Source organism: Fundulus heteroclitus, chromosome 19 (assembly GCF_011125445.2).
Source record: "Fundulus heteroclitus isolate FHET01 chromosome 19, MU-UCD_Fhet_4.1, whole genome shotgun sequence".
Classification (NCBI taxonomy): Eukaryota; Metazoa; Chordata; class Actinopteri; order Cyprinodontiformes; family Fundulidae; genus Fundulus; species Fundulus heteroclitus.
Window position 1 is genome coordinate 25,493,339 of NC_046379.1, and position 25,213 is coordinate 25,518,551.

The following is a 25,213-nucleotide window of genomic DNA, read 5'->3' on the forward strand; positions in this document are numbered from 1 at the left end:
CAGACAGCACCCCAACACACACCTCGTCTGCAAACAGCTCAGAGAGGGAAAAGGATCGAGGCTCGTCAGAGCGACGCCGACGCTCATCCGCCAAGTTCCAGCCTCCAGATCAGCCCCCGGCTCGGAAGGACTGGGTCCCGGACACCAAGCACAACACGTGCATGGTCTGCCAGCGGGAGAGGTTCACTATGGTTAGTGTCCACATCCTAAGAGGGTTACAATGAAGAAAAACTAAGTTTTAAATGTGAAAAAAAGTTAGTTGTCAATTGGGTCAAATAGGTTTTATTGTATTTTCATGCCATGAAATTGTGGGACAAGATGGAAAAGGTGTCTTTGACTGAACCGTACTTTAAAAAAGGAGTTTTAGTTTGTAATAACACATTTTGCATAATATTGTCTTTACCCATCATTTAAATGTTACTGATTCTTTGCAATCTTTTGTGTTAATTAGAAGCAAGAATTCTAAACGCCACTAAAAGGAAAAGTTTAACTTGAATGTTTGCGCTGTCTCTGTCCCCCGTTTGCCTTTAGTTCAACAGACGGCATCACTGCCGGAGATGCGGCCGCCTGGTATGCAGCGCGTGTTCAGAGCGGAAGATGCTGCTGGACGGGTGTCCAGGAGAGGAAGTCAGAGTCTGTGACCAGTGCTACGTTTACTTTCACCCAGAGTGCGTTCCTTTTTGTAACGAGTTGATCATTTATTTCCTAAACGGCTGAGTGCCGTAATCTAAATGGCAACAGAAAAAAAATGGTTTCTATCTTTATAGATTTGTGTTATTTTAAAATGTATTTGTTGAAACCTCATACAAAATTGCTTTTGAAGTCCAACTTTTTAACAGATAAACCACAAAGTCCCACTAAGAAAATCAAAGTAGTATCGCCTCAGATCAGAACTGCTGCAAGGAAGCTGATTAGTTTAAAAGCACTCCGTGTTCAAATCTACCTTGTTCCCCCTCTTGTTTTTGTTTACAGTTCTGATGATGAATCTGAGTCTGCTGAAGGTAAGTTAACCCTCTATAACTTTTATTTATATATATATATATATATATATATATATATATATATATATATATATATATATATATATATATATATATATATATATATATATATGAAAATAAAAGCAGCATTTATCATTCAGTGAAGGCTCAGTTGCAGGAATCTGCTTGACGAGTAGCTCTGTGTCTTGGTGCAGTTATTGGAAGCCCGATGGTCCAAGAGGACGCTCTGGATGGGATGCTGCGTCTGCCTGAAGTGGTCCATCGACAGTTCCGCCTGAGCACAGACCCTGCTCACAACCAGCTGCTGCGGAGCGAGTTCTACTATGAGCAGGTCTGAGTTTGCACAGATAACTTTGCTTTGTTCGTCCACGGCGACATGCAGAAATGATGTGTCACAACCAGAATCATTAATGTTGTTTATTGGGCTTTTAGGTGCGTATTTGTGAAGTGCAAGGAAAGTTTTATATATGGTTTTCAACATTTTGCAGTAATGTTTGATGCGCCGTTGTAATCACACATTTACGTCCATTGTTACTTTTCCATCTCACGCAACGTGTCCCAGATGATTCCTTTTTCAAAGCCCCTCATGATTTGCAGAGTGCATGACTAATACTTTTGGCAGCTCCTCTGATGAATGCTCTCCTTACCTGGTTGATCAGCTTAGGTGGGTGGCCATGTTTTGGTAGGTTTCCTTTTCAGCCCCACTCTCCCCATTTCCAGATGAGGGATTAAACAGCGCTTCTTTAGACATTCAAAGCTTGGGATATTGTCTAAGAGCGTAACGCTGCTTTAGGCTTCTCTACAACATTTTACATGACCTACTCTGAGGTGTCTTCAACGGTCTTCATGATGCTGCTTTTGCACTAATGCTCCACCTCTGGTGGCAATCGGTTGCATTCGATTTATTTTAGGCATGTCAGAGTAAAAGGAGCTGAATAGAAGTGGATGCCACACTTTTTTTGATTTGTCTTTGTAAAGCATTTTTTTGTCTTCCATTAAACCCCAATAAAACTCATTGCAGTTTGTAGTTGTGACGGACAAAAATATTTCAATTGTGTTAATTCTCTATGCCTTTTCCCTCTAAGTTCAATTGTATTCCCATATTGGTCTTGACGAACGCATTCTTTGGTCAAAATGACTTGTTTGACATAAGTTTATCATCCTTAAAGCTCTGATTCAGAACTTTCTGAGTGTCGCTGACCTATCCAGAAGGTTCACATGAAACACTGTTTCTCTGCTAACACCTCCAGGCTCCCAGCGCGCACCTCTGCGTGTCCATCCTGTCTCTGCACAGCGACCAAGCCGCCTGCGGTCACCAGCTCATCAACCACTGCCGCTCCCTGTCCTGTAAGCTGACCAACCCGGAGGTGGACGCCTGCCTGCTCACCGACATCATGCAGCAGCTGCTCTTCAGCGCCAAGCTGATGTTTGTTAAAGTCGGTCAAAGCCACAACCTCGCTTTATGCGACAGGTAGGACGCAACCTTCGGTCATCATGATGGGAGCAGTTCCACGGGTGTCTGGGATTTCAGAGAAACACAGATGTTTGAGATGAAAGTTTAGTAGCACTACTAGGGCTCCTTTTATTGAAAGTAGGCTGACAGGAAAGGGGGGCTGAGAGAAAGGCCTGCAGGCCTGTGCTGCATGTCTGGATCAACTGGGCTGAGGACGCCACTAATTTGTGTATATGTGTTTTATAAAGCTTTGGAGAAACCAGATATTTTTTGTAGCCTTCAGGAAGATTTTGTCATAATTCTTTTAGAATATCTGAGCTCTCTTGATGTTAGAGGTCATTTAAATTGGTTATTCTCCAACCAGATCACATATCTGTCTGGTATCATTGTCGAGTTGGAACAGCCAGCTGTGTCCAAAGAACATGCACGTAGTTGTTCTTCTTTGTCTTTATTATTCAACCCGTCCAGAAATTGTCAGTTTTCCTGTAAAGAAGGTTGTTTCTCCACCGTTTCTCCACACAGCTGCAGCCCGCCGGCAATCTTAAAATTCAATGATAGCAGCGTTGAGCAGGGGAGGAGGTGCCAGCAGGCACACGCGAGTTATTGACTCAGCTAACAACCAATCAGAGCCAGACATTCCTCCTGGCTCTGATTGGTTGTTTCTGACCGGGAGCGGCATATTTCTGCCAGTGGCAATGGGACCGCTGGGAAGAGCCAGAGGAGCTTGATTCTGTGTAGATTACAGAAATATCACAATAAATTCCACCTTGTGAACCAGATCAGTGTTTTTTCCCCGAAGCTGTATCGTCATTTCACCCTGAAAAAGAACAGTTTAAATGCGTCTTTAGAAAATCCAAATTAATAACCATCATGTCAGTGTCTGTGTGTTAAATCCTTACCATCACTGTGTCTATGAATGTCTGTTTTAACGTTTTGCTTCTTTATTCTTCATCTCCACAGTTACATCAGCAAAGTAGACGTGCTGAAGATTTTGGTGACGGCCAATTACAAATACATTCCTTCTCTGGATGACATCCTGGAGACGACCGCCGTCACACGTCTGCGCAATCAGCTGCTGGAGGCGGAATACTACCAGCTAGCGGTGGAGGTATGGGACGATTTCACTTAGTTTTTGGGTTTTCATTTTAGAACGGCATTTGTGAAAAGTGACCAGCTTACCCGTTATGAGGCCTCTGGTTGTTTGGCTGCGTTTCTAGGTGTCGACAAAGAGCGGCCTCGACCCCGGTGGCGTGTGGCAGGCGTGGGCTCTGGCTTCTCTGAAGGCGGGAAACCTTTCAGGAGCGAGGGAGAAGTTTGCCCGCTGCCTGAAGGCTCCGGTGGACCGGAACCAGCTCAGTCCGGGCACCCCTCTGTTGCAGGAGATCGTCCATCACCTTGAGACCACCGTACGGCCCTCCTACTCCCCGGTGAGAAGCTTTTTCTGCTGATGGTGGCAGTCTTGTGCTGTCAAAACGGAACATTGTATTTGAAATTAAAAAGGACATTGATCAAAAGAATAACTATTTACTGTACATGCTAATAAGTGTTTTTTAATCACCGTATAACAACTCAGTTAAACTTGTGGAATTTTGATCTGGTCGGTTCATTGGCAGACGCATCATTAATGAAATGAAATTAACAACAGGAGCACTAAAGCGCAAAAAGAGATGACTTTAATAATAGGAATGGTTCTGCAGGTGGAGATATTATTTCCCTCCTCATTTTCCCCCACGTCTTTCCAGTAGTTTTGCAGAATGGCTCGTCATTTTTCTCAGTCTCAAGAACATGGGGGAGATTCCAGGAGACAGGCAGTTACTCTAGGAGACCTGGACAGGATGCCTGAGGTCCTTAACCCATGAGTAGGACATGTATCTGCTCTTTTGTGCAAAGAGGAGCAGGATGAGTTCTGCCAGAGTCACACTAAGTGACCTCCAGCGGACCACTGGCATGAATCTCTCTGACCAAACCATTAGAAACAGACTCAGGGTGGCCTGAGGGCCAGACGTCCTCCAGTAGGCTCTGTCCTCACTGCTCGACACCTTGGAGCTCAACAGGCATTAGCCAGAGAACACACTAGAGTTAACAGGTTCAGAGATGGTGCCCTGTTCTCTTCCCATATGAGAGCCGATTCCCTCTAAACTCGTGACAGACATAAAATGATCTGGGCTGAACGTTGTGCTTCCTGCAGCGTTGTCCAGCATGATGGGTTCAGATGATAGGTCCATGGAGGGACACAGACCTGTAGAGGATAAAGGAGGCTCCCTGACTGGTGTCAGCCATCAGGAGGAAGTCCTCAGACTTGTTAGAGCCTTCACTGGTGCAGTGGTCCTGGGCTCCTCCTGCTCCCTGATGATGCCCAGTTTCATGTGGCCAGAGAACGCAGGCCGTTCCTGGAGGATGAAGGCATTGATGCCGCTGACTGGCCTCCAGGCTCCCCTGACCTAGATCCAGCAGAACATCTCTGGGACGCCATGTTTAGGTCCAGCTGACGCCACCAGGTAGCTCCTCAGACCGTCAGTGACGTCCTGGTCAGGATCTGGGAGGAGATCCTCCAGGACACCGTCCATCACCTCCTAAGGAGCATGGCTGACGTCAGCATGCATAGAAGCAGGTGGGGACATAGAAACTACTGAAGACTGTTTTGAGTTGCTGCAAAGACATTTCAGCAAAATTCTAAAAAGGATTAGGTTGTTGGATTCATTTCATCCCCAAAATGTGCACAGCCTGTGGTACGATTGTTCTTGCTGTCCACATAAAAACAGGCCGGGATGCTATAACCTTGGTCACACAAAGTGCCAAGCCAGCGGTAGAGGTACAACAGACGGCAGGAATTGTTTCATCAGGGACTCCAGATACTGATCCTCTAAAAAGCCTTTATCAAGACCTAAATCAGGTGCTTAGAACCGGACTGGGAAATCTTTAGCGTTGATGTCAGTTTTGGTTTTAGGTAGCCAGTATTTGCTAGGAGGTGAACAGCTCGTTTTCTTGGCCTAGGTTGTACAAGAACTTCTAGACAGGAAGTAAGATATGATGTGTGATATCTTCAGTCTCTCTATACAATTTAAACAGATTTTTAGATCAAAGCTAAATCAATAAAGATCTTCTGTTTTTTTTTTTGTTTTTTTACACGTGTTAAAATGCAACCCTCTGTCTCCTTCCTCAGTCTTATGGTGAAGACATTTTGGCTTCCCTTCGAGAGCTGGAGGACATGCTGAACGAGGTGAGTCCAGCGGAGCGCCAGGAAGAACTGACTCCGAACAGCTACCTCTTCCAGGAGTGTCTCTATTACCTGAAGACATACGGCCCTCACCTTGCTGTCATCAGCTTCTATGTGCGCCACGGCTGTGAGACGGAGGCCCTCACTTTCCTTCTAAGCAAAGTGAGGCCCTTTTTGTTTACGGATTGCCTTTAACTGGTTTCCTCGCGTTGCAGAATCAGACGGCGATTTGGATTTTGAGTTTGATCTCTGTGTTTGCGCTCTTCCGGGGCTCAGGAGTGTCCCGAGGAGGTGTTTCTAGAGGGCGTGTTGCAGCCCTGCCTGGAGCGAGGACTTTTCAGCAAGCTGCAGGGCATCATGGTAAAACTGGACCCCAGCCTGGAGTCCTGCAGCCGCTACCTGATCGCTTCGTGCCAGTTCCTGCAGCGGAAGGGATACTATAACTGTCTGTACCAGCTGCAGAAGTTCATGACGGTAGGAGCTGGTCTGCTATTTGCATTTTTGACTTATTGTTCCTAAAGCTTATCTGGTGGCTTAAATACTTTAGAGTAAACCCATAAGCACAGTCACAGTGGGCATGTTTATGACTTCTTCTCTTAGTACTTCACCAGAATCAGAGATTCCTGGAGAGGTGCCACTATTCAGTATTTTGCAGAATGTTATTGTTTCGCGTTACCTTTTCTTCAGTGAAAAGCATTTGATGTACCCCCTCAGTTGTTTTTTTATTGGATTTAAGTGGGGAGTTCAGGCTGGCCACGGCCACAGAAGGTTAACGTTGTTGGTCAGGAACCAAGATGGCGCTTAATGGTTGGGTTGCTGTCTTGTTGAAATGCCAGTTTAAAGACCATTTCCTGTCTAAAGTATTTTAGTGTCTTTGAACTGAACTAAATAGTTCTGACAGCACATTATGAGAGACAATAATGGCTGAACCACCAGGCTTTAGTGTAATTTGGCTACATTTTAGAGTTCTGGGGCTGTCTGACATACTGTCCCTGGTCCCTCGACCCAAAAAGAACGTGCCGCCTACAGCAGTCCCAAAAACGTTTTTGGACCATTTCTCTCTGGTTCAGTAAAGTTTTCTTTGACGAATTGTAACCTCTGCAGCCCATGCCCCCCCCCCCCCCCCCCCCCCACAATGGCTCTATGTATGGTTTATGTTTGTTTTCTCCTCTCCAGTCAAAGTTCTGAATAAAAAAACACAGTTGAATGTTGTCCATAACGACCCAAATGGACTACATCCATCACTTCCAGTACTTGCTGCACCTGCTAGTAAATGATCACGAAGAAACATAATTTCATCAGAAACAGTGATGCATGTGGTTAACGATGATGGACTGCTTTTCTTTCCAACTCTAATCTGACTGAGATCCCAAGGAAGCAATGAGCCCAGCTTCCATTATTAGTGTTTACAAAGCGGGTAGACCCGGCCCAAAGATTTGCAGCTGTAGTTGCAGTGATGGGTTGATTTACTATTAACTCAACAGGCAGACAGGTTGCTTTGGGGGGCCTCAATAACGATGCAGATTTTTAAATATTTTTTTTTGTAAATATTTTGGAAACTGTGCAGGTCTTTCCTTCCATTTCACAACTCTTTCCTACCTTTTGGTTGTCACAGGACAAAATCTAGTTCAATGGGTATGAAGGCCTTGCAAAAGATAAGGATCCTTCCACAAGGCACTGTGTGATGTGCAAAAGTCTTTGCTTGTGCAATCTAATGTGGACAAAAACCTTCAAAAATAGTTCAGACAATGCACAAATTTACCTGAATTTTTCTGATCATTCTTCAGCATGATGATCTAGCTGGATTCCTCTTTTTTTCACTGCAGTCTAGGACCAAGATGTAAACTGTGAGGGGAAACAAACTTAGATTGTACAGTTATTAACTTTGACGTTAAGAGCAATTTCCTTCTGTGCAGGACCACGTCCGCGCTGCCATGACCTGCATACGGTTCTTCACACATGGAGCGAGCTCATACCTACAGCTGGGAGAGCAGCAGGTATTTCTTTCTTGCCTTTTTTTTTTTTTTTTTCCATTTTCCGCTGATTCATTTTTTTCAACTTGAGCTCGTCGCTGACTCTTAAGTGGACTTTGTGCAGCGCTGGTTGGCCAGAGCCAAAGAGCACCTGAAGACGTACCTGCAGGAGCAGCAAGGACGAGGCGCGGGGAGGAGAAAACCTTCGGTCACCTCTTTTAGAAAGATGATGTCGTCCAGCGACGTGTCCAGGTTATTCAAGAAGATCCTCATATCAGTTACATGGTTGCAGTTTAACATGAGTTTGGTACACTATGGCATTTTTGCCTTCCAGCTTTCTGGACATTTTGAAACATGGCGATGTCTGAACTTTTCGTAGGCACATGAATACAATCGAGCTGCAGCTGGAGGTGACTCGCTTCCTGCATCGCTGTGAGGCGGCGACGTCCTCCGACGCCCCGCAGGCCAGCACATCTGCCACCAAGTCGCCCGCATCCAGTTCACCCCCGACGCTGTTTGGCGGAAGCCCTATGAAGATTGAGGTCGCCTGCAAGGTGAGACCGGCTGTGACGCAAAGCTTCTGAGCTTAATAGCTCCTATTCTAACGGGAAAGAAATAGGCTCATTAAAATCCACAGGAACAGAAGTTTCCTGTACTAAATACGATGCCTTGCAAAGGTAGTCACTCCTTAACATATACGGGGTTTTTTTTTTTTTAAATCACGTCTCATCTACAAACCTTTTGTGTTTTTCTGACACCCTGAGTCAAAACTTTGTGGAACCACATGTTGCTGCAAGTCTTTTTGAGGTATTTTTTCTAACAGCTATGCACATCCAGAGAAAAAACAACAAGTGTTGCTCAACTTTGACTGGATGTTTTTAATCAAACATTCAATCCTTTGACTGCGTCGTTAGCCTCATTGTCCAGCTAGCAGATAAATCTCCTCCCCAGTCTCTTAAGGGTTTGCCGCCTCCAAAGGCTTTTCTTCCAGGATTGCCCTGTAGCTCCATCCATCTTCCATTCCTCTGTCCTGCTTGAAAGAGCTTTGCGCTTTCAAGTTCCCACGACTTTCTCTCTGTCCTGTCCGTTGTGTTTCTTGTTCCTTTTACGATGTTTTCTTATGAACGTTCTCTAACAAATCTCCGAGGCCTTCGAAGGACAGCTGGATTCACATTGAGATTAAATTAAATGATTTAAGTGACTTCTGAAGGCAACCGGGAGCGCTAGAGTAAAAAAGTATTCAACTCATTTTCCTTCCATATAACAGTTATGTAACTTGAAAATGACCTCATGTCTGGATAATTTTCACCTAAACTAGTGCACTCTCACAAACTCCCACAGGTGCTGGGTCCCAGTTATTAAATGTTCACTTATATACAGAAAGGCTATAATTTATTTATTTATTTTCTTTTACTTTCTTTTTTAGGTATCACATTACACATGTCAGCTTAAATAATAATACATATGATTTAGCAATGGTATCAAGGTGTTACTCGAGTGTATCTGTTGCTTTATGTCTGTTGGTTGTGCTGTTCTTTTTGTGTCTCTTTCCAGGTGATGGAGCAGACAGAGGACGTTTTATCATTCTCTTCCTTCTATCTCTTCTTTCTTTCACCCCTTCTTTCTTTTTTTTTTCTCTTCTTGTTTTTCTTTTACTCTCCTACTTTCCCATTGTAGTGTCCATATAATTTGAAATTCTCCCTGCAGGAATCACAATAAAGCTATTTACACGCACAAATCAAGCGGAGCATTATGGCGAAAGCTGTTTGCTCCACTTGTGAAAGTAAAATCTGTCTAGCTCTATTTGGCATTAAGATATCAATTCTTATTGCCACATTGCCAGACAGGACACTGGAAAGAAAAAAAAAAAAAATGACGTCATGTTTTTGCTTGTTGTGTCGCAGGTGATGCTTGGAGGAAAAAACATAGAGGAAGGCTTCGGCATTGCTTACAGAGTCATACAGGTGTGTTTAAGTAAGAGCTGAGTCGTGGCCTCATTTTCATGGAGAGGTCAGGATTTGCTTTGTATCTTTTTGTGTTTTGAAATTTGTATTCCATGTCCGGATCTTTCTTTCTCCCCTGTCCTCGCAGGACTTTCAGCTGGAGGCCCAGGCCGTGTACATCAGGGCCGGCCACCGCCTGGTCCGACAGCGGCAGTATGGAGCTGTGAAGCAGCTCCTCAAATGCGTGGGCGAGTCAGGCAGCGCCACCAAGAGCGACTGCGACGCTCTCATCCTCAGCTGCGTCTCCGTAGCAGATAAGGGACCTGCTGATGTAAGTAGCTGAAATGAAAGGAAGCTTCAGGACAAACTGTGCCATGTTGCGTGTCTGGACTCGCAGATTCTAATCAATGTTGTGGTTTAGGCCAAGGAACTGGAAAGCCTCATTATGGAGATAAAGAGCACAGAGACCAAGGTAGACTCATACTGACTGCTTCTCTTGCGTACATTCCTAGCAAACACAGCTTTTTCCAAATATGTTGAAATATTCTTGCCGTTAACTTTTGTCTGCAGATCAAAGCCTACCTGACGTGCAGTAAGCTGAGGCCAGCGTACCTGCTGGCGGTGAAGCTGGAGCCCAGCCGGGCGGGCCCGCTGGTCCAGGACGTCCTGCAAGCGGCTGAAGGAGCCCAGGACTCTGTGATGCAGAACATCTGTCGCCAGTGGCTCTCTGAACACAGCAAGTCCCCTGTGCAGCGTCAGAGCCGGCCCACTGCAAGGTAAAGGCACAGCCGGAGCAGCGAGCGAGAACTCTGACTGGACTTGAAGAAAAAAAAAAAAAGAGCTACACAAGAAGTTCAAGAATGAAATTTGAAATTATTGGACACTCAAAGGATTTGCACACTATGTATTTGAAACACAGCGACAGTGCCCTCCCATCTGCTTGTTTAAATCTCCCAAAAGTCAAAAACTAGCTGCATATGCATCATTTTTTTGCCTTAAAAGCATTCTCCACCGGCACCTTGTCACTACCAACCACAACTGTGAGGAACCTACACAAGGGTTCCTGTATGCTGCTATCGTAGCGGCTAATGCAGTCCTCAGCTGCTGGTGTGCACCAGAGATGAGAAGTGTGTTGGAAAACCTCCACACTGTGACAGCTGACCTGACACCACTTGAGCAAATTCGTCAGCTTCCTGCAGAACCACAAAAGAATGTTTCTGATTTAGTGCAGCAAGCAAGTACTTTCATTTGAAATAACTGTGGAGTTCCCTTATAACCAAAGAGGACACATCTGTGCATCATTTTACTTCCTAAAACCATGCAACTGATTTATGTCCTTTTTTCCTTTGAGTTTATGCAAAATTGTAGCATTACTTAATCAAATATGAAAACAAAAGTAACCAAATTGTACTCCTCAAAAATGTGAGCTAATGAGTTAGTGAGCAAATGCTCGACCGGTGTTAAAATCTGTTGACGGTCGAGCCTTTTGTCCCTCTGGTAGCGTCCCTTCCTCACTAAAGCTGTGAATCACCGTTGTGCTTTATGCCCATTGTGGAAAAACATCATTACTTCTCATCAGTACGGTGAACAAAAAGGAGCACGATGATGATATTTGACTGTAAAGCACACTGCTTTGTGTTGTTGTGTTTGTTTACTACCTCAGCCTAAAGGGAAAAATGAAAACTTTCCGAAACTGACTGGAGGTCCTCTAAAAATGTCTAACCTTGTTTTGTTTTCCACTTTTGTCCGTAATATCTCTGTTTTTTTTCCCCCACTTATAACATCATGTTCTTTTTTTTTTAAATGTTACAGACCTAACAACTCAAATGGCTTTTTGTTTGTTCTTTTGCTGTTGCCATCCCAATGTTGTAGTTTACTTGTCAGCCAACGTGTGGGAGCCAATTTTTTAATGAATGTTCCTTTTTTTAAAAGAATGGTGCAGGGTTATTGAAGCAAGCTTCTGTTAAAAGGTTAAAATGGAGGTCTATATCTTACCTGCAGCAGATCACTCGCATCATCCAGATTAGTTGGTTTAAAGCTAACAGCTAACCTAATCTTCCTGTGACAGGGAGAGGGGGGGTGTAAGTAAATTGTACTTTTTTATTTACCTTGCCTTAATGGTAACTTCAACCAGAAATCCTTAAGTTCTTTTTGCTTTCAGTTTGTTTCATACAGGAAAATTTCTTGTGATGCACCGTCTCCGATTCCATTTTCCTCGAAAATTATGACGAGCTTCTCTGTAAATAACCACCCAATGCAAAGATTGGGTGGTAAAGGTTTCTAAAATTATGTTTGCGCAAGCTTTGACGTTTTTGGGATTGGGGTTCTTCAAAGAGGTAGTTCACATTTTCTAAGGTTTAATAATGGCTCGGTTATCTGCAGCAGACACGGGTCGCATTGCTGTGACTTTGGAGAAAACTAAACCAGCGATGGAAGGCTAACAGCTAGCCAGACGAGTGCTAATTCAGTGCTAACTGCAGCTTCAAACAACTCAAAACTGAAAATGCCAGCACAACATTAGGGGAAATAAAATGTCTACATCGTCACGAGACTGTTTTTAAGTTGTGTTTTTTTACTACTTTACCCTTAGGTTTGTTAAGTCTGCTAGCTGAAACAATCTGCTGCATTAGCCTGCAGCCTAAGGTAGCTTAACCTTGGTGTAGTAACACAGAAGGTGTTTGGCTGAGAAAGGACAAACAAAACTTAGCATCTTGTGAAAATGTGGACTTCACAGAACCTTGCTTTAAAGAACGTGAACTAACCCCCTTGAGTTAGACCTTAGCTTCAGTTTTCGTTACCAGCTAATCTGGATTTATGCTAAACGCTGATGTTATCTACTGCGGGTAAGATATTGGCTGCTTTCAACAGAACCCCACTTGAAAAATCCCAAACGATCTCTCTAAAAGGAGATTTAATATTAAATAATGAAAAATATTTCAGGGCATTTATTGTGTTGCAGGACATTTTTAATTGAACGTTTAAATTTCAGGTGGGATGCAGGAAGGGATCCACTTTGCTTGTAAGATCAATAACTTCGCTTATTTCATTGTCCTTATGTGAGACAGGGTCAGTGTCTGTGTATCAAATATATTCATAGCATTTAGAACATAAAACAGATAACGTCATAAAACCTTACTTTTATCCAGTATTCCTGACGTTGCCTTGCCAAGTATGACTGTCATGGTTACAGTACATTTGTCACACGTTCAAAAAGTAACAATGTTTTGCCTCTTTGCCTTGTGTCTCTCTGCTGCACTAACAAGGTGACGATGACAGATCGTTGTAATGTAAATATCGGTGAACTAATGAAACCATTTCAGGACTGAAATGCACTCTAGCCCTACTTTACTCTGACTGTTGTGTCCCATCACTGCCGCACTTTATACGTGTAAAAAAAAAAAAAAAAAAAATCTCTTGGGAAAACTCGTGAAATAATGTAATCCAGTATCTGCATTAAAAACGCAGGGACTAATGATTTTTAAATATGCTGTTTGTCAAATGTAAAATAAAAATTATTGATGAATAGAATATTGTTGATCTTTATTTCTGGTGTTTGGTTTTGTTTAAAAGAGGATTTAAATATGCCCCTAATAAAAACGTTACTTAACTGGAAGAATTTTAGTTAGTGTAATTTGTTTAATGTGTCATCAGATTATGTTTCCATGGAGAGAATTTCTGTTTTTAAGAAAAAAACAATTAAAGAAATACATTACTGAATGAAGTAGGGGGTATGGGTTTTGCCACCTAGGCACCGGGTCTATGGGTCTGGCTTCCAACTCACCTGATGGGTGGGCTGGAAGCAGTGGGAGCTGGCTCTTGGTGGACTAGGGGTGTGTTAGAGTTGGGTCTGGGGATAAGGAATTTTGAATTATGCCCAGTTGGACATTGGGGTTTAGAGGCTGGGTGTTCTTGGCGGGGCCAACTGAACCCTGGGGGTCTTAGCTGCTCCGGTGTTTGGGTTGATTAGCTGGCCCAAATTCTCTCAGCCTGCTCCTCTGATCTCTTTGGGGGCCTCTCTGGGGTCCCTAGCTACGGTTGCCACTGTGGTGGTGAGTACGGGGCAACAGACCCATCCTGCACCTTGGTTTCTATACACTATATGTCATGTAGCAGTGGAGTATCCCCTAATTTTTATGCATTTTAAACAAACGTGTTCATTCATAGCAATGTTTCACATTACACAAACTCTGCCACCATCACACGGGAGTGGTCCTAGTTGGGTGGCGTTATCTGTGTGGGTGCATGGACCATATGTGTGAGTGGTGGGTTCCCGTCAGGGGTACGTTGCGGACGTGTTGCGCCGGCTGTGAGACGCAGGGACTAAGCCGCTCTTAGTTGCGGAGTGTTTCAGGCGTTCTATCGCTCTCACCGTTCTACTTACTTTTTACCTCCTGGTGGCAAAAATGCACACACAGACGCTCCAGATGATTGAAGGTCACAGAAATGCAGATTCCAGCAACGTGGCCTATGGATGTTGACACGTGATTCAGTGCTGAATGAATTTGGTTCTTACATAATCAGGACACCATCTAGAGATATCCTCTTTGTGGAGCAAAACTTCTCTGGCACATGTAAGCAACCAGCTTCTCTATATGAAATGCCTGAAAACCCGAGACAGGACACGTCTTAAAAAAAAAACGGAAAAAAACCGCGAAAAAAACCCACAAGGACCTTCATTGTAATGTTTCTGTTTATTTACATAAAATGTAAACATTCAACTCTTACTATGAATGTCGTTTTAGTAAAAGGCATGTTTGACTTGTAGAAAACACAGAATGTAAACTCTTGGCAACTATGCACGTGAATGCTGCGAATGAAAATGCGAGGAGAGAGAATTGTTCGAAACCTGAACCGATGCCTCCTGCAGAAATGTGCCAAAAGGGACGATTTAAGAAGAGAACAAGAATGCTGCAGCGGCATGACTCTACCTCTGAAAATACAAGAACGGAACATAATGCATGTATGCAATTCGCTTCTTAAATATGGCTCACTCTAATAAATGGTAGAATATAATCCCTGCGTTTTTAGTTTTTTTTTTTTTTTTAAAGAAAGCTGGCACAAGAGTTGAACTGTAAATTCTGAAGAAATGAACAACATGAACTCTAAACGAAAGAGATGCTGGTCTTTTACCCTGCATTGTCACCTAATTGTATGCCACGGCATTACAAAAAGATCAAGTGTGTTTTCAAATTTTTGCCACATGCTGTATTCACATTGTGTTATGAAAATAGAGCCCTAAAATCTGAACTGCTGATACAGGTGACTGGTTCTAGCTTAACGAGCCCTAGCAGAGCACCGAAGTACCAAAGTTATTGTATCTTATTACACGAAAAAAAAAAAAAAAAAACCTTCACATTATTTCACTTCATATAGATTGCACCAGAACCCCCCCCCCAAACCCCAAAAAGGAAACTAATGAACAAGAACAGAAGTGTGAGGGACTCCAAGGAAGCCTGAGAAATGTGAGCGTAACAAAGGGGACTCAGTCCCAGTCGATGCCAAGAAGTTCACAGCTGACGTCCCACAGTTTGCTGGCCGTCCCCTCGCTTCTCCCCTGGGGAGCCACGAAGGCGGGGGCGCAGTCACTGAAACCAAAGGAAGAGGAGCAGACCGATTATTATGTAAGCGCTAATAACAGCATGGGTCTCCACTAGGTGTGTTTATTCAGACTCCACACAGACTAAGAGCTGAAACCGCCGTAACCCTCACTGATCTGAGCAGTGTTGCTAACGGGGATTAAAAAGGACTTTTTTGTCCACATTTTAGCTGAGACCCATTTTTAATTTTATGTACTTTCTTGATTCTATATGTTTTTTTTCTTTTACTTCTTACATAAACACTACATTTTGTGTTAATCCTAAACCTTCATGACTGGCACCGAATACGGGTAACAAAAGGAGCATTTGATCTGATGCGGTTTCATTATGATACGCATGTTTCATTTTGTAGTAGGGCATCAGGAAAACTCAAGAAGTGTAAAAAAAACTGAGTCGTCCAACATTGACCGTGTTCTATGCAGCAGGCCGCCATATTGGATGCTGAACTGGGGGCAGCCCCCAGGTTGTTAAAATATTATGGCTGGCGTTTTATTTTCTGCGAGGAATATGGTTATTCTGACTTGAAAGCAAAAATCAAACGCATTGTTATCTCTTACATACAAACCAGTCCAATTTGGTTATTCACAGATCACCCTCAGCCTGCAAACTGGCCACCTTAACAAACAGCCCAACTAGTTAACTGAACCAGTGGGGCTCCAGTGTATGAATACAAACAGTGAAGGAGGTTTAAAGATGGAGGTTGTACAGCGCAATGTCTTCCTCTGGTTTATTGAATACATCAAAGATCCAAACTAGCTGTTCATTTCTGCTCCTTTGACTGTGCTATATATATGCGCAGGAGCCATATCAGCTATTGAACCTGGGTTGGTTTAGGCATCTCAGACTTTCCGAGTCAGAATTGTGGTTGGTGTAGTTTTAGCAACCCGGTTATTGACACTTCCTGGTGTGAGTCAGAAACACCATTGTCCCCGACATACAAAACAGAGCAATTTGGTTCTGTGTGCAGAGCCAATTGTCACTCTTATTTATATCATCTTTAGAAACTACTCTGTAGAGGTTTATTAACGGTATTCAAAATGATTACGATGTTTGCAATAAATCTCTAAAAAATAAATAAATCTTAATATCACAGGGATTTTATCAATTTATTCCTACGTTTAATGACTTCTGCAGTCTGAAAATCATTCATCCCCCTGAACAGAATTCCTCAGACATGCCTGATGCAACCAGTCACGTGCGGTCGGGTGTACTTGGAACAGAACACGTCCTCAAGCTGCGAACGTGTTAGTCACTGATGCAACACAACACCTGCAGATGTCTTTGGAGTCCATGCACGTTGTCATCTGCGCCATTTAATGATTGACACTGATGCAATATATTAAGCCAGGTTTTAAGTTTCTACAATAATATAATTAAGAACCACTAAAACGTAAAATAGTGAGAGTCACTGGATTTAGAATAAAAGGCTGTGCTTGTCTGCTGTTCTGATGCACGGTTGAGAAGGCAGGTTTTCTCTATTTTTAGTTTATCACCAGACACTGGGGAAAGAAGCTCCATTCTTTAATAATACAGGAGTAGAGAACAAATTACTGAATGGCGTTTATAGCATTATGTCCACATTTTTCTGCAGCCGCTTCCCTTTGTAGATTAATAATTCAGAATGGGACAGAATTCTATCGCAGAAGTTTCGTTTTGTTTCTCTTACCTAAAGTGTTTCCCAGAGACTGAGTGCAGCTCCTCGGCCACAGCACAGTATATGCTGGTCTGTGCTCCCTCCTGCGGAGTTTTCAGGAACACGGAGAAGACGGTGAACAGTATCATCATGAGGGTCGAGTGTCTGGTCAGGTCTGAGTTCACCGTGCCCGGGTGCACCGAGTTCACCGTCACATTGGTACCTGTGAAAGAAAAAACACGGTTTAGCAGAGATTCTTTTTTTCCTGTAGAAAGTCACATTCGAGGACCTGAAAATGAAAGTTATTTGGGCCTCGTTTTTATACTTAGTTTTATTAAAACATTTTTTCCATTTGTGAAGGGAAACATTCATTCTGTGAATGTTATAAAGCATTCACAGAATTGAGGCCTCCAGCTGTTGATGCCGTTTATGCAGGTATTTGCCTCCAAATACATCTGCAATATTTTTGCGATCACAATTATTCAGGTGTTACAATACTGAGTGACTTGATGTGAAAGAAATATTTAACTTATATGGAACAGTCTTTCCTCCATAGAAATAAACACGAGAAGCTTTCGATTTCATCAAACCTATTGGGGGTTCCCCAAGGGTCCATCCTGAGTCCTCTCCTGTTCAATATCTACATGCTCCCATCAGCTCAGATCATCAAAACAACATAATCAGTTACCATAACTACGCAGACGACACACAGCTCTACATCACCATGTCAACAGGTGACTATGAACCAGTTCAAGCACTGAGAAAATGCCTAGAAGAAATCAATGCCTGGATGTACTGAAGTAATAATCTTTGGACCAATAGAGGAGGGATCAAAAGTTCGCACACAGCTTCAGCTAGGAACCACTGATCAGGCCCAAAATCTGGGTGTAGTGATGGAATCTGGCCTGAAAAGCATCTAAAGACGATTACAAAGTTGGCCTCTACCACCAGAGAAACATTTCCAGGATTAAAGGACTAACATCTCAGCAGGACTTAAAAAAACTAATCCATGCGTTTATCTTTGGTAGAATTAATTACTGCAACAGTGTTTTCACAGGTCTGCCTAAAAAGTGGATCATATAGCTGCAGCTGATCCAGAACGCTGCTGCCAGCGTCCTCACTAAGACTAAGAAAGTAGAGCACATAACCCCAGTTCTAAAGTCCTTACACTGGCTCCCTGTATCTCAGAGAATAGACTTTAAAATCCTTCTGTTAGTCTATAAATACCTGAATGGCTTAGCACCTAAATACATCACAGACTTGTTATCAGCGTATCAACCCTCCAGACCACTCAGGTCTTCTGGCTCCAGCCTGCTCTGCATACCCAGAACCAGAACCAAACACAGAGAAGCAGCATTTAGTTCCTATGCTCCACTTATCTGGAACAAACTCCCAGAATACTATAAAAGTGCTGAAGCCCTGAGTTCCTTTAAATCAAGGTTAATAGATTTGTTTAGAGCTGCCTTTAAATGTTAATGTTGAAGTTTGTATTCCAACTTTACTTCTATTTGGACCTGCTGCTACTATTCCACTGCAATGTACTTTACTTTTGTCTCTGTAGTGCTCTTTTTGTTCATGGACAGAACTTTGAATCGTCTTTTTACTGAAAAGTGTTTTATAAATACCATAGACTTGCCTTTAGCAGTTACTTTTAACATCAGTTTTAGAAGGTCACTTTGCTTTGAACCTCAGCTGCTTTGTCGTTTTGTTTTCTTCCATTTAAGCTTCAACTATTGAATAAGTTTCAACCACATTTCTTAAACATGTTTTTTTTTTTAATATTGCTATTCTATTTTTCTTAATCTTATGATTAAGTATTTCTGCTTCAGTTCACCATGTTCAAGAGTTCAGTTTATAGCATTCACACAGCATTATCATAGTAAATGCTGTGCTCTCTACTTTGTATCTATTAAAGGGAACAGATCATGCTTTTCAGTTCCTCCTCTTCACATTTAAATCATTCAGTTGTAGTTTATATAAAAGTGGAACTGCAATGCTTTGATCTGAATTTGTTATCATTTTATCTCCACATTCCCCCTTTTTACCTCTGTTCAGAGGCGCATCAGAGAGCAACTCGTTTTGGTGTCGTCTCTTTAAATCTTTAAAATCACCCACAGGTCGCAGAGCGATCCACTTCACCTCGCTCGGCCATTTTTGTAGTATGCTGAAGGATGGTGTAGTAAACAACCCAATATTTTGACTTATACACTTGTAGCTTCGGCATCCTTCAGCTTGGACTACAAAATCGCTCCGAGAAATAAAAATGGGGGATTTGTGAGATTGGTAAGCTGGAAGTCCATGACATTGTTTAGCAGCTCCACAGCCAATACTGCAATGTAATTGTAATAGACTTAATATAAAAACAGAACGGCTTGAAAAATATGACCCAAAGAAGACATCTACACAGCTCCTGGACAGACTAAATGAAATTTTCTGCACTACAACAGACTCCAAGCATACAACAATTTCAATTTAAGGATTTTACAAATGTTACCTTAAACAAAATATATGAAACAGTATTTTCGTATTTGTCACTTTGTTGTATGCATTAAGTATCCCTTTTCTCTGTTCCTTTTCTTCTCTGTCTCTAAGAGCAGATCATCTGTCCATTTTCCCATGTGTGTGTGTGTTGTTGTTTTTTTGACAGTTTGTGTACCTTTTAGCCTGCGGGCCAGTTCTCTGGCAAACAGCACATTTGCCAGTTTGCTCTGGCAGTATGCTAATCCGCTGTTGTAGCTGCCTTGGCTGTGAAGGTCGTGGAAACGGATCCAGCCAAAGTTGTGTGCCAGCGACGAGACCACCACAATGCGGGCTGGTGCGCTGCGCTTAAGCAGTCCGATCAGGAGGTACGTCAACAGGAAGTGACCTGGAAAAATACAAGATCCATAATAACAATGTCATTTTTTCCTCAGTACTAACAAACAGTTTGACTGTTAAAGTACTGCTTTGAGGAAATTGCTCACAGCTTTTTAAGTCTTTGTGCAACGTTGTGCTATATAGGTATGTGAACATTTTATAAGCATCAAACGAAAGTCTAAAAGTGAAAAGTTGTACATTTCTCAGACTCAATCAAGAACCATGTGTAGGTTAATCAAAAATACAAAACTAGAATTTGATAAAACCAACAGTTGTTTGGTAATAAAAAAAGAGAATTTTAATCAGGTAACTGGGTTAATGTGTCATAACCTTAATCGAAAGAACGGCAAATGACTAGAAATATCTCCATCAGAGCTTTGTGGCCAATATTCAAACTCAGTTTTTAAAAGCTTTGACTAGGCCATATCCCACAAGAACAGCTTCTATACTGAAGAATGTTGTTATCAGCAGTACCTGGCATGGTGATTTCACAGATCAGAAAAAGCTTACAATTTTGAGTTTCTGACTCGCCAATCACCAGTCAGGGCAGCTGAAGCTGAAAACAGTCGATTTCTTGGTGCGTCTCTGCAATGGACAGCAACACATTTCTGTTTGGACCTACCTAAATGATTGACTCCAATATGCATCTCAAAGCCATCGATGGTTTTCGTGTAGGGGCACATCATCACTCCGGCGTTGTTGATAAGTATATGGAGATGGTTGACCTCTGGACAAAAACATCACGTTGAATGACGGCAATTCCCACTTGCATGTGGGTTTTGAGACTGCTGCTTCCCTCACCTCTCAGGAATTTCTGTGCGAATGCTCTTATAGAGCAGGTGTCTGCCAGATCGAGCTCTCGCACTTCCACTTTGGCCTCCGAATATGTGGCTCGTATGCTGGCAGCGGCCTCCTCGCCCTTTTCAACATCTCGGCACGCCATAATCACCCGAGCACCTGAGATGTTAAGAAGAAAATGAGATACACTGAACTAGGGATGTAACAATACATGAATATATCTTTTAAATGACGATCCAATTGATGCAAAATAAAAAACAAAACAAAAAAAAAAAAACAGACATTTTTAAGATATGCCTTTATTTTAAAATTCAGGTATGAGACAGCCGTGATCAGGTGATCTGGTATTATTATTATTATTTTAAACTTAGAAAAATGTTGTTTTTGATTTTAAATGTCTGACACCTTTAAGAGCTTAGAAATAAAATGGACAAATACAGTTTTTTTATTTGTTTTTTTGGTGTGAGTTGATATCAATGTAATAGTGTTGAATGGACAGACAATATTGCATCATATTAATCACATTAATTGGAAATCCTAACAGACTTTGTCATATCGGCAAATATCGGATCGTCCTCCAAACAAATCGATATAACATCATATCGTGACAAAGGAGGCGATTTACACCCCTGCTGTTAACCCCAGCAAAGATGAAAAGCAATCTGTTTCACTCAAAGGCTAAAATCCTCTATCTATAATAGATCCTGCAGCCTATTGAGTGACCAAAAAAATAGTTTCATGGATAATAATGAAAATCTATTCAAAAACTAATCAATGCCATGAAACCAGCTACAAAAAAGTAGCTGCCTGGTTTAAATACATGCCATTACAAAAAACACTGATGGGGTAGAGTGTGCTGACATAATAGCAAATAAACATGGAATCAGCAAAGAAAACTGGTACATAGCTGACATTGTTAAAGCAGGGTTAAGTTATGAAACAATATCGCAATTTGGAAAATTTATCACAAAGTACTCTTCCGTCCATCGTCTGGACATGGGAAGAGTACAGCGCCACTGCAAACGGCCGTCCACCTAAACTGACAGGCCAGACAAGGAGAGCTTTAATCAGAGGAGCAGCCAATGAAATCCAAGGTAACCCTTGAGGCACAGCACCATCCCTACAGTGGAGCATGGTGGTGGCAAGATCATGCTATGGGGATGTACAGGGCAGTCCTGGAGGAAAACCTGCAACTGCAAAAGACTGGAGATTGGGGGTGGAGGGTCACCTACCTGCAGGACATCGACCCTAAACATACAGCCAGAAATCCGATGGATCAGACAGATGACAGTTATTTTATTTTCCACAATCTGCCTCCATGCTTTGGGTTCATCCTTTCTCCAAACACCTACACATGTTCTTTGTGCTTCGTCATCAATGCAAAGGTCCCAACATACAATGGGAGATTAAAGTCATCCCACAGATACAATACCCTTAATCTACCTCCAGAGTTAGTCAGAAACCTGTAAATAGTCTTGACCGGTAAGGGGCGACGTGGGATCTCAGATAGAGCTTGATGTAGTGATGTGAAACAAAAGGGAAGGCAGGTGCAGATGCAGCAGGAGTCTGCAGCGTGCACAGAGCAGACGCAAGGCGAGAACCTCCAGCTAAGGCCTTAAAGGGCCAGGTTTACGTCATGCCCCCAACACAGGCTTTCCAACCCCCCAGTGCTTTAAATGACAGCAGAGATGTTTTACATGATCATCAATATGTTATCTGCAACATAACCCTCCGATCTGGGTAGTGATCTTGTGTGTTCTGCAGGTAAGTGGCCCTTAAATGGGGGTGAGCAGGGGGCATGGTTGTGGGTGTACTGCAGAGTTATAATCTACAAGGGGCTCAGTCAAAGTCCAGACCTACATAGGATTGAGAACCTATTTAAATATGCTCTCCATTCACTTTGACTAATGTGCAAGAGAACTGCCCTTGTAGTTGCTGCAGAAGGTGATTTTTCAGAAAACTGGCTCAGGGGGGGCTGGATACTCGTTGTGCCACTTGATGTTGGTCTACGAGATACAGCCATGATCAAATACATCGAGGTTTGTGATCCTCGTGTGACAAAATGCTGCATTTTTTACTTTTCACTGTGGTGCGATATCATTTTATCCAAATATAGCCCACCTCGAATTGCCAGGTCCAGGGCGGTCTCCTTCCCAATCCCTGTGTTGGCCCCAGTGATGAGGACAGTCTTCCCGTCCAGACGAGCTGTGGATTTGCAGACCCCTCCAGCTGCGTACCTTCTGTTTGGACACGGAGACAACTGGGTTAGACATCATAAGGCAGGGCAGACTCATTTAAAGCACTGATCATGTCCCTGTGCCTCTGCAAGAATCCTAACCTTATGAGGATTCAACAATGGGCTTTGGCTGGGTAAATTATTCACAGCAAAACTTGGCTGAACTACGCCGAGCTTCAAGCCGTGTGACCCACGCCACCGGGCAGGAACGCCCCCATAACCAATGGTTTGTTGGAGTGATCCATACAAATATAACTCCTCCCACGCTCAGGCTCCTGATAGGCCCGGGCAGCTCAGCCGGCGGATCGCCTCCGTGCAAACACTCCAAGGCTCCATCAATTTTTGTTTCATTGATTTCCACCGCACACATTCCTTCACCGTGCAGTTCACTCAGAAGTCCCACATTTTAAGAGAAGGAGTTTAAATTCCCAAGTCCCCAAGAGAAATGATCTCGAAAGGGGGGCTACGTTAGCTGTGTCAGTGGACAATGTGGCACTAATTACATCAGTGCAATGCAATATCTGGTCAACCAAAAGCGTAATCTTTCCCACAAACGTGCATTCGTGTCAGAATAAACACGCTCACCGTATATGAGGGGCGAACAAGATCACCAGCAGCGTCACCACTCCGAGGCCCGCGATAATTAATAAGACGAACATCACGCCACAGATCGTTGTTTCCTCCACCAAGATGCGATGTGTGTAGGCAGAACAGCTGATGTCAAAGAAGAACGGGGCGCAGAGCGCAGCACGGGGGGGAGACAGGCTCACAACGCGAACAGGATCATGGGATTGTAGTTTTTAAGGACACCCAAAAAGGTACGTTTATATACCCATCCATCCATCCATCCATCCATCCATCCATCCATCAACACGCTTATATCTATCCCTATTAGGATATATATATATATATATATATATATATATATATATATATATATATATATATATATATATATATATATATATATATATATATATATACCACCTCTGAATGAAGTACTTAATTGAGGATAGGGAAAGCAAACCAGCTAAAAAACGTAATATTCCTAATAATTCTAATAATAATTCTAACAACATCTTTACATAGAAAAAAATTAACTGAATTAAAAACGTTATTTATTTGTGAGTACTAAATGTTGCTAAATTATATACACATAATTTCACAGAAAGCTAGAGAAAATGTTTTTAATGACTGCATTTTAGCTAATTGACAAAAGCAGTGGAAGGCACCATTAACTAATTAAAGAATCATAATCATTTAAAAGGTGACTTAAGGCTTATTAAAGTATAAACTTTAAATTTCTAATGTTTAAAAGTTGAAGTGTTTCATTTTGAAATTATGTTGAAACTTTATTTACGTCAGTCATTTATTTTACCATTAAAGAAAGCAAAGAAAAACATGTAAATAATGTGACGATGAACCTCTTTGAAAACTACATTTCCCAAAGATTTTGAGAAAGGCTGACCGCGTTAATGCCTGATTAAAACAAGTGCCTCAGCGCGTTCATATTTCAATTCAGCAACATTTGATATTGTATTTATGTCAAAAATTAGCAGTAGCTTGAACGTTTAAATCCATCCACATTTAGCTCCTAGTTATATAATATTTATGTTTTTCTTCAGAAGTTCAAGGCACTGGAGGTCACGAGGACCATCATGCGGAAGTCTCGAGGTTCTGATTATCACCCAAAGCTAAACTAGCAGATTTACCTAAATTTGTGACCGTAATTGTCATTGTCTTGTACAAAAAGACAAAGTAGTATCGTCATACACGGCAGCTTAGTTACATTTAAAGAAAAATGTCGTCAGAAGAATTCGAGAAGTTGCAGGAAATGTACATGTCGTTGTATGATGAGCTGAAGCTAATACCGGAGAGTGCTCTGAAAAGCCACGGAGGTAAACATTGCGAACACCTCGCTAGGATCATTCATTTACAGGCATTATTCGCTGTTAATCTCGACCTTATGCTGTCTTATATACAGAGGAGAGGAAGAAGCTGGTGAGGACATTTGATGAGAGACATGGGGAGGCCGAGGAAGTGGTGAGTTGCTCAGTTTGTTTACCTTTTAAATCTGGAGAAAAATCATGGAGAAAATATTGTAAACACAGTCTGGTCTCTTTTTATGTATCATTATTTGTCATTGTGCATGTCTTTTTACACAAACAGTTACAATTAGTCATATTACAACCAACATTTATTTGATAGAGCAACACAATGCGATGCATATTTGTAAAGTAGAGGGAAAGGGATGCTTGATTTTCAAAGTCTTTTACAAATCAAAATCTGAAAAGTGCGGCATGCTTTTCTGCATAGTCCACCTGTGGCAAACAGGGCGTAAAGCTCACTTTTGAAGGAAGTTGTAAGGCCTTTTTTTCCGTGTATGTCTGTGTGAAGTTTGAGACAGAAATTTTAGCTTGTTCCTCTTAGCAAACTGCCTCTAGCTCAGTCAGACACGATGGAGGGCGTGTGTTACATTGGTTAGATTTGATCTGAAGCTTTCCAT

At 42.3% G+C, this 25,213-nt stretch overlaps 2 protein-coding genes, 1 long non-coding RNA gene and 1 other non-coding gene across 6 annotated transcripts in view; 2 read left to right on the forward strand and 2 right to left on the reverse strand.

Moving 5' to 3' along the window:
* Positions 1–10,548, forward strand: part of zfyve26 (zinc finger, FYVE domain containing 26) — a 40,769-nt gene extending 30,221 nt beyond the window's left edge. The window contains exons 28-43 of the mRNA XM_012872288.3: positions 4–191; positions 532–668; positions 973–1,001; positions 1,196–1,332; positions 2,252–2,472; positions 3,415–3,562; positions 3,672–3,881; positions 5,618–5,833; positions 5,948–6,145; positions 7,588–7,668; positions 7,769–7,896; positions 8,024–8,198; positions 9,549–9,608; positions 9,736–9,918; positions 10,009–10,059; positions 10,158–10,548. Of these exons, the coding sequence (XP_012727742.2) occupies positions 4–191; positions 532–668; positions 973–1,001; positions 1,196–1,332; positions 2,252–2,472; positions 3,415–3,562; positions 3,672–3,881; positions 5,618–5,833; positions 5,948–6,145; positions 7,588–7,668; positions 7,769–7,896; positions 8,024–8,198; positions 9,549–9,608; positions 9,736–9,918; positions 10,009–10,059; positions 10,158–10,367 (2,372 nt within the window). The 3' untranslated portion in view covers positions 10,368–10,548. The remainder of the gene's footprint in view (positions 1–3; positions 192–531; positions 669–972; positions 1,002–1,195; positions 1,333–2,251; positions 2,473–3,414; positions 3,563–3,671; positions 3,882–5,617; positions 5,834–5,947; positions 6,146–7,587; positions 7,669–7,768; positions 7,897–8,023; positions 8,199–9,548; positions 9,609–9,735; positions 9,919–10,008; positions 10,060–10,157) is intronic.
* Positions 121–3,747, reverse strand: LOC110369126. Of its 2 annotated transcripts, none has more exons than XR_004933369.1 (3): positions 3,634–3,747; positions 3,354–3,550; positions 121–206 (listed from the first exon to the last, which is right to left on the reverse strand). It is a non-coding gene; the product is annotated as an uncharacterized LOC110369126 (long non-coding RNA). The 2 variants fall into 2 exon arrangements; XR_002428731.2 differs by lacking the exon at positions 121–206 and adding an exon at positions 3,170–3,271.
* Positions 10,549–14,259: 3,711 nt separating the features above from the next.
* Positions 14,260–23,476, reverse strand: rdh12 (retinol dehydrogenase 12). 2 transcript variants are annotated; one of them, XM_036150617.1, is made up of 7 exons: positions 23,293–23,476; positions 22,593–22,711; positions 20,475–20,630; positions 20,296–20,400; positions 19,474–19,683; positions 16,851–17,040; positions 14,260–15,172 (listed from the first exon to the last, which is right to left on the reverse strand). In XM_036150617.1, exons 1-7 carry the CDS (start codon positions 23,364–23,366, stop codon positions 15,070–15,072), a joined length of 957 nt encoding a protein of 318 aa, XP_036006510.1. In that variant the 5' UTR covers positions 23,367–23,476; the 3' UTR covers positions 14,260–15,069. The 2 variants fall into 2 exon arrangements, with proteins under 2 accessions (XP_036006510.1, XP_036006512.1); XM_036150619.1 differs by lacking the exon at positions 23,293–23,476 and adding an exon at positions 22,810–23,071.
* Positions 23,477–23,510: 34 nt separating this feature from the next.
* Positions 23,511–24,840, forward strand: LOC105932955. Its single transcript, XR_004933379.1, has 3 exons — positions 23,511–23,525; positions 24,333–24,605; positions 24,692–24,840. It is a non-coding gene; the product is annotated as an uncharacterized LOC105932955 (transcript).
* Positions 24,841–25,213: the final 373 nt, after the last annotated feature.

Bases quoted from the DNA above. Each gene is read 5' to 3' on its own strand.
- rdh12 (XM_036150617.1), bottom strand. From the start codon at position 23,366: ATGTTCGTCTTATTAATTATCGCGGGCCTCGGAGTGGTGACGCTGCTG. The intron at 20,401-20,474 runs GTGAGGGAAGCA...GTTTTTGTCCAG, and splicing joins CGCACAGAAATTCCTGAGAG to AGGTCAACCATCTCCATATA. The intron at 17,041-19,473 runs GTACACAAACTG...TTTCTTTCACAG, and splicing joins ACTGGCCCGCAGGCTAAAAG to GTACCAATGTGACGGTGAAC.